The 8,577-nt window shown below is 54.1% G+C and overlaps 1 protein-coding gene across 3 annotated transcripts in view; it reads right to left on the bottom strand.

Moving 5' to 3' along the window:
- Positions 1-5,884: 5,884 nt before the first annotated feature.
- The window catches only part of MRC2 (mannose receptor C-type 2), a 54,989-nt gene continuing 52,296 nt past the window's right edge, over positions 5,885-8,577 (bottom strand). For 2 of the 3 annotated variants that reach the window (XM_089901380.1, XM_089901383.1), the window contains exons 29-30: positions 8,089-8,115; positions 6,854-7,982 (exon numbers count right to left, since the gene is read on the bottom strand). In XM_089901380.1, the coding sequence (XP_089757506.1) occupies positions 7,759-7,982; positions 8,089-8,115 (251 nt within the window). In that variant the 3' untranslated portion in view covers positions 6,854-7,758. Of the gene's footprint in view, positions 7,983-8,088; positions 8,116-8,577 lie in introns of all 3 variants that reach the window. The other variant, XM_089901382.1, reaches the window with a different exon arrangement.

Below are 8,577 nucleotides of genomic sequence, written 5' to 3'. Positions count from 1 at the left end.
GGGCAGAGAATTTAGTAAGAAAAGTGTGTGTGTGTGTGTGTGTGTGTGTGTGTGTGTCAGAGAGAGAGAGAGACAGAGAAAGAGAGAAACAAAGACAGGTCAAAAAAAAAAAAAAGATGGAGGGAATGAACTGCTGATACCTGCAAAAACATTAAGTGAAAGAAGCCAGACACGAAAGACTGCATACTGTATGATTCTACTGAAATGCAATTTCTAGAAAAGGTACAACTATAGAGACAGAGCAGTGGTTGCTGGGGGTTGGGGAGAGGAGCGGAGATTGACTGCGTAAGGGCTCAAGGGGACTTTATGGGGTGATGAAGGGGTTCTAAAAGCTGGTCCGTGGTTATGTTCACACAACCGGATGCATTTACTAACGCTCATTGAACTGTGTGCTTAACACGGGCGAACTCTGTGGTATAATTGTAAAATATGCCTCAATAGATTTGAGAAAGGGTGAGAGAGAGAGAGAGAGAGAGAGAGAGGGAAAAAGGTGAAAGGAAGAGGAAGACGGGCTTCCCGTCCCACCTTCAAGACCCGCCCTTCTCAGACCAGGAGTGACCATTGAAGATGTTGCTGCCAAGGGAGTCCCCCAAATAAATTATGATGCCAATAGGGTTTAGGAAAGCTGGCCTTGAATTACATCAAAATCTTGTCCCACTTCTCTGATCTGTTCCACAGTTAGACAGAGACTCAGGGACTGCAAACAAGTAGATTCCACCAAGATCCATGCGCCAAACAAAGGGGCATCTTTGAATGTGAATAGAGCCTAGAAGAGCCACTCAAGTTGAAAATATCTCCATGCTGTACACAAAATTCCTAAAGCCTCAGGTTCCTCCGTTCACAAATGGAGCCCCAAGCCCTGATCATTCTATGAGAAAATGGGTCTTTATTTTTAACCGAACTTTAAGGTTGACTGAAGATAAAAGATCTGTCCAGGAGCCAATACTGAGAAACATCTAAGAAGGGACAATGCATATTTTAAAAATAAGGTTTATAGAGAGCTTGATGGAATGTGAGGCAGTCGGGTAAACATTCCGACAGGCCAAACCCCCAGTAAGATGTGGCAGGGTTTGAGGCAGCTACCCTGAGACCGTTACAGGTTCATCAGTCAATGTTGGGTTTTGGGAAACTATATGAAGGATTTACGCACGCAAGCAGGAGTGCCTCCTGTGAGGCCTGGGTGGGGAGAGATGCAACAGAACAGACATCTACCTGCACCATCAATTCAACATCACTGCAGCCCAAAGATCTGCCGGTGGGGCTTCTCATGGCCCGAGGTGCCCTAAGGACCAAGTCTCATTTATTAAAAGACAGTGATGAAAAGGGCTATCTCCCCCCTCTATAACTGGCTAAATATTGACAGAACCTATTAGAGGTTGAGTCACACTGGATAGGACACAGGGTCTTTCTAAGCCTTTAGCTCTTTAGGCAGTTTTACCAACAATTAACTATGTGCTATGTTGTGAGGACACAGGAAAAATGCACGATGCCCATCTTCTTGGAGCTCAGTCTTACTGGGACAGCAGGACATATACAGAAAAAGTCAAGCTGAGGTGACAGGAGCCCACATGTGCCACTTCCTAGGAGCTGAGCCTGGGGATAAGCATTTTATATTTATCTTTAATCCACACAATAAGCCTATGAGGCAGATATCAGTAACCCCATGTTACGTGGGAGGAAACGTAGATTAGGGTTCTCCAGAGAAACAGAGCTAATAGGATAGAGAGAGAGATATAAAGAGATTTATTATGAGGGATTGGCTCACATGACTATGGAGTTTGAGAAGTCCCACAGTCTGCCATCTTCAAGCTGAGGACCCAGGGAAGCCAGTGATGTGGTTCCAGTTCAAACTGGGCCTGAGAACCAGGACAGCCAGGAGTATGAATCCTGGTCCAAGTTCCAAGGCCCGAGAACCAGAAGTGCTGAGGGCAGGAGAAGATGAATGGCCTAGCTCAACAGAGAGAAAGTGTGCCCTTACTCTCCCTTTTTGTTCTATTCAGGCCCTCGATGCTCACCCTCACTGGGGAGGGCGATCTTCTTTACTAAGTTTATTGATTCAAATGCTAATCTCCTCCAGAAACACCCTCACAGACCCACCCAGAAATAATGATTTACCAGCTATATGGGCGTCATTTAGCCCAGTCAAGTTGACACAGAAATTAAACCATCATGAAAACTAACCTCAGGGAAGTTAAGTGATGCCCCCAAGTTTATAGGGTGAAGTCAGTCTACTGGCCAAGGCCATGCTCCTGGCCTGCCCGAAAGAGAGGACAACATCCCTGACCAGCCCAGGAAGCCAGGGGAATAGGTGGTCCCCAGAGCCAAGGGGTGCAGAAAAGGGCCTTGAAGGATGGTGGAGCCCAGGCAAGCAGAGGGGTGGCGGAGAGAAGGGAAACAGGGAGCCCACACAGATGAAGGGCATGGTGGGAGCAACCAGCTAGAATGGGGTTGCTGGGCAGGGGAGCTGGGGAGCCCCCAGGCCAGGTCAGGGAGCTGAGGGTCCACACATAGGCAGCAGGGAGCCACCAAAAGCCACACCCAAGCAGGTGAGATGAAGAAGAGTCGGCAGGAGGAGAGAGAGGAGAGCACGCTGTTGCTGCAGTGCCTTGGGGTGAGTTGACTCCCACTGGGGAGGTGAGTGTGAGCTTTAAAATATCCATAATAGTGTAAACGTCTAGTATACACACCAAACCCCCACTTCATTTCTATGCATACTACACAATTCTCCGTTTTTTTGGCTGCACCACACTGCACGTCATTCCCCAACCAGGGCTCGAACCCGTGCCCCCTGTGGTGGAAGCGCTGAGTCTCAACTACTGGACCGCCAGGGAAGTCCCCATTCTATGCAAGGCTATCGAAGTCTGACCCCAGCCCAGGGTACCCAGGTGTCCCTCGTCCACTGCCTTGGGAAAGGAGGCCGTAGAAGAAGAAAAGTAAAGAGGCCACTCAGCCCTTATACTCAAAATAGGCTTCTGAAACTCGGCAGAGATGTCTCAGATTGAGACAAAGTTCTTGAGCCTCAGAGGCTGACTATAGGATCACAGAGGGGTTCTCTCCAGTTGCCCACCCCCCAACCTCTTTACAGAGCAGGGAGGATGGAGGAGAAGAGGCATGGCAGGTCCTTCCCCTCTCTGTGCCTCTGTTTTCTCTTCTGTAAAGGGGGACAGTAGCACCCAGCTGATGATGCGTTGAGAGGATAAAATGAGTTAATTCATGGTAAGAATTAGTTAGAACAAGTCCCAGAGAGAGATACAGACAGGCCTCCTTGCATAAGCTAATAGGGCCATGCAATGACTGAGGGCCAGATCCCCAGACACCCCACAAGACCTCAGAACTTAGAGGTGCTGGGCAGGAAAGAAAAAAAAAGCCAACTGGACTAGAAAAGCTGAGCTGACCAGGATTTCCCTGAAATGGCTAAAACTACAGTCCCGCCACCAGCCAATATCAGAAGCCAGTTAATTTTTTCACACTGACTGCAGCAACGGACCCACTTCAAGGGGGAAACGCCTGCATGCTGCTTCGCCCCTTTCCTTTCTCCAGGGCTGGCACCCCGCCTGCTTTTCTGCACAAGGATTGAGATCCGCAGCTGCAGCAGGCCGATTCTGGGGGAGAGTCAAGTCTGAAGTCAGCCTTCCCTGGGCCTCTTGGCAGCCCTGACCCCTGAGATAAAGGCCTGAACATCTGGGCACTTTCATCTCATGCTGGTCTTGCTTGAGGCCCCTCCATGTTCCCTCCATCTCCTTTCCCTTTCCTCCCCCTTCCTGCCTGCCTTTCTTGGGGTTCTCCCTCTGGATGCAATTCTTTACCTTGTCCCTGCAACAGACTCCAGCCCTAGTGCTCGAGGCAGCTTGGCAGGGCCCGGCCAGCCCCGTTCCCGGAGAGCCGTGTGATGTGGCTGGCAGACTCCTCACCCCGCAGCCTTGCAGCACTGCCCGCTGGGCCAGGTCAGCTCTGCCAGGACACCTGGGAGGAAGCCATCTCTGGCTTGACAAGGAGAGGTTGTGAGAACGCCTGACACCGTTCTCTGGAGAGCCGCCCGTTCGCCCATTCATTCATGGATTCAGCGAGCTGTCACGGCATCCAGGTGGCCAGAGCTGAGCCGGTTTAGCCCCGCAAGTGCAGGTTGGGCTCAGTGCCTGGGATACAGTGCCCTTTGCCCAGGCCTCTGGGGCTGGGTCTCAAGGCATCAAAGATGGAATGCAGAGGAGGTGCTTAACGCTTATTACATCGAAATGAGCAAAAAGAAAGGAGTTTCTGCCACGGACTGTACCAGAACCAGCACTGGCCTGGAGCCAGAGGCAGATGGCCCCGGGCCCAGAGCCCTCCTCCTGTCCTACAGAGAGCTGCCCAGAGTCCCCCTGCCCTCCTCTGGGCAGGCAGGAGCCCGCAAGCAGAACAAGGTCTACGGGGAGCCCCCAGGTGCATGCGAAACTGTTTAAAAAGCTTTTGGGTGGGGTTCAGGGCTCTGGTGAGGACTAAAGCCACCTGAGGGAAGGAGAGAGGAGTGGGGACAGGTATTTCTGGCGTGATTTAAACCTCTGGACACACACCAGCTACTGCCCTCACTATTTGGGTTCTCACTCTCTCAGCTGCTCCTCCCACCCAGAGCCCGTGCCCCTGCCTTCACCCCTGGGCTTTTCTTCTCTCTCAGGGCAAGGGTCAGCTGCCAGCTTCCCAGGGGGCTTCTGCCCAACGTGGCTCCCTGCAGCCTGGTCAGGCGACCTTTGAGCTGTGGGTAATGGCAGGGCACTTAACTCACAAAGGGAGCTGTTCCCCAGTTTGGAGAACTAATCACTTCAGGGTGAAGTGGATTAATCGTTCAGGACCCAGGGACTCCCTGGTGGTCCAGTGGTTAGGACTTCACCTTCCAATGCAGGGGGTGCAGGTTCAATCCCTGGTGGGGGAGCTAGGATCCCACATGCCTTGTGGCCAAAAAACCAAAACATAAAACAGAAGCAATATTGTAACAAATTCAATAAAGACTTTAAAAATGGTCCACATTTTAAAAAAAAAATCACTGGGGCTTCCCTGGTGGCGGAGTGGTTGAGAATCCACCTGCCAATTCAGGGGACATGGGTTTGAGCCCTGGTCCGGGAAGATCCCACGTGCCACGGAGCAACGAAGCCCGTGCACCACAACTACTGAGCCCGCGTGCTGCAACTATGGAAGCCCGTGCACCTCGAGCCCGTGCTCCGCAATGAGAAGCCACTGCAATGAGAAGCCCGCGCATTGCAACGAAGGGTAGACCTCGCCTGCCATAACTAGAGAAAGCCCGCGCGCAGCAGCGAAAACCCAACAGCCCCCAAAAATAAATTAAAAAAAAAAATCATTAAGGACCCGCCACAGGATTGGGGCTCCCTCCCTGAAGCTGACCAGGCCCCTCCATGTTTCCTGCTGCTGCTATAGAGACAGAAGAGCTGGATGGAGGAGGGCCTCGGGTTTGGCCTCAGCCTTGGCCTCAGAAAACTCAGGAGCTCACAAACCCTCTCTCAGGGCTCCCCGACTCAGTAAATGGCACCCCGTTTACCCTACTGTCCAGGCCAAAAGCTTTGGACTTCTCAATGTGTATCTTTTTATATCATTTGGGTTTAGGCTTTGAACAATGTGACAGTATTACCTATTCGGAAAATTATAAACTTAAAAAAAAAATCACGAACAAGGCAAAAACGCACGTGCACGCATGCGCACAGAATCTTACCATTTGCCGCAGTCCGGATCCAAAGCACCATCTGAAAAGGTCAGACTAGCTGTTCCCACTGACTTCCTGCTCTGCTTAACATCCACACTCTCTACCACTGCCCTCAAGGCCTCGGGCAATCAGGCCCCGCCCAGCTCCCCTGCCCCCTCCCCCACCATCCCTCACCTCCTCAGGTGCCAGTCTCACTGCCGCTGGTGAGATCCTCCCCAGCCACCCCGTCCAAACTGGCCCGGGCTCACGCAGCCCCCTCGGCCTGTGTTAAGCCTCCTCACGGCACCTAGCGTGACCTGGCATGGTTGACCAACCTGGGCTGGCAGGGCCTTCTCTCTGTTCATGGCTGTCTCCAGCTCAAACACCCTAAATCATTGGGTAGATGAGTCAAGGTGGGCGGGGGGAGGTCCTGTGATCCACTGCCCCGCCTCCTGCCGGTTCCAGAGCCCATGCTCCCCAGGGACGAAGGTGCACTCGCTTTCTCGAAGCTCAAATGCAGGTCTGACTGCCTTGGAAGGATGGTGGTATGCGTCCCCCACCCCTGGCTGACCTGGGCGCCTCACACCCTCCCCTGGGAGCTGCAGCCCAGAAACAGCAGTAACAGCTGACGTTTATGGGGCAATTACTGCACGAGCTCGCAGGCGCCGACTGCTTTGCACAGGTGATCTCATTTAATCCTCAAACATCCTTAAAGGAACCCTAGGAGATGCGTCCTGTTCTCCCGTCTTACACATTGAAAGGTGAGCCAAGTTGCACAAGCTCACACTGTTGTCCAGCAGCTCCAGAGCCCTCAACCCTCACACATATCCCCAGGAACAGAGAGAAGGGTGTGGTCCCGAGGTAGAGGCAAAATGGATGCAAGCCCCCCAAAAAGACATTTATCTTGAAAAGATATGAAGGACAAGGCTCACAGCGGGACAGAGCAGGAACCCTTCTCTCTCAAGCCTCTTAAAGGTGTTTTATTTGTTTGCTTTTCTTTTTTCTCTTTTTTAAAACAATAATGGCACATTAAAAAAATTAAGAACTACAAAAAAGGACCATGTCTTCGAGTCCATGTTCACATTGTCCTGGGTCGCGGCACCAGGACTGGTGACTCCTGCTGGGATTTCGGCCTCTTGGAAAGGTGCTGGGTGGCTCGGCTCCACCCGCATGGGGCCACTCCGGGGACTCAGGCGCTCTTCTTCTGGGCCCCACTAGAGGGCGTCCCTGGGCCCTCGCTTCTGAAGCCCCTAGGACCCTGGCCAAACACCACCTCTCTCTCCAAACTAGAGCCAGGAGCTGGAAACGTTAGGGAACTTATTTTGGTCCCCACAGGGGACTCTTTAGGGACACAGCCCTCCCCCGGCCGGCAGGAGATGACACCCAGCCCAGCCTGGTCACCCCCAGGAGGTCAGGGTGTCTCTCCCCTGTCCTGTCTCCAGCCCAAGCCCAGCTGTCGCCACAGTGATGCTCTTGTTCTCCATCCGGCCCAGGCCCCCCTGCCATGTCCCACGGCCACCCCAGCAGGCACAGGAGTGACAAATGCTCGGCCCCCTCAGCCGACCCCCACCAAGAGCAAGAGGACTCCCCAAACCCCAGGGCCCTGGCTCAGAAGGGAGGGCTGTGTGACAAGGGGGGCAGGGAGGGAAAGGAGCTGGCGTGAGGGGCTCAGAGCTGAGGCTGCCAGGGAAGGAGAGAAGCAAGAGGCCGGCTGAGGGCTCAGGGCAGGTTCCTCAGACTCTGCAGCGAGAAGCAGGTCCTGGGGCCTGGGGCACAGACCTGGGCAGGCGGGCCCGGGGAGGAAGAGGCAGAAAGGGGCTCCCGTCCTGCCTCTGGTTACCATGGGGGCACAGGCCTGGGTGACAAGACCTTAAGACCACCCCCCCCAAAGGGAAACGCCACGCTGCACTCAGCCAGGTCTCAGCCCAGCCCTCATGGGAGGGAGGAAGCCCACCAGCCCAGGCCCTGCCAGCCCCAGCTCCCCACGGCAGCTCCCAAGGGCACCCCTCCATGGGCCGACTGGACTGTAGCTGGGGGAGGGCCCGGCGGACCCAGCTCCTCCTGCCCCGGCCCCGCCCACGCCCTTGGCTCTACTCCTGCTGCTCGTTCATCTCCATGTCTGACACCAGGATGTTCTTCTCAGTGGCCTCGCCGGGGCCGGAGGAGCTGCGGCTGTAGCGGGCGCCCTCGAAAGCCCCGCGCTCGACGCCCTGTCGTCGCCGGTAGAGGATCAGGGCCGCCGTCAGCAGGGCCAGGAGCAGAAGCACCGCCATCAGCACCACCAGCAGGGCCGCAGGGCTCCCCGGGAGGGCTGCTGCAGCAAGAAGAACCCCCGCTCAGAAGCCCCGCTATGGCACCCACCGCCTGGAACAAGGGGGGGAAGGAGGACAGGGCTAGTCTCAGCCCTGCCTGTGACTCACCTGATGGGGAGAAGCTGCTCTCCTCGGCTGCGGCAGAGGAGGAACCAGTTAATGACAGTAGCAGTGATAATATGATAATAATAAGCAAACATGTAAGAACATTTTCTGCAGGCCCAGGCACTTCATTTGCTCATTTAATCCCCTTATACGTACTCTTATTACCCCATTTTACATATGTGTAAACTGAGGCCACAGAGTTTGAATGACTTACCCAAGGTCACAGAGTTGGCAAATGGTTTGGCCTGGGCTTGAACCCCATCCCTGCCTTGAACCACTACAAAATGACGGGTTTGCTGTCTAGTTTGGAAATGTGCAGCAAGGCCCAGTCCTACAGACTAATTAATCCCAGGGCAAGGTCCCGGCGGGCCCCAGGCCTGTCTGTCTATTCTCTCCCATCCACTGCATTGTCTGCAGAACGAGAAGCAGTCGGGCCCCCAGCCAGCACCAGATGCCTGGGGGTGGCAGGAAGCCGCGGGTGTGCCTGCCGGG

Source organism: Delphinapterus leucas, chromosome 19, assembly GCF_059928025.1.
Source record: "Delphinapterus leucas isolate spDelLeu-1000000601 "Yukka" chromosome 19, BTC_Dleu_Yukka2, whole genome shotgun sequence".
Lineage (NCBI taxonomy): Eukaryota > Metazoa > Chordata > Mammalia > Artiodactyla > Monodontidae > Delphinapterus > Delphinapterus leucas.
Note: the sequence above shows the minus strand (reverse complement) of the source record. Positions and strands in the feature narration are given on the sequence as shown.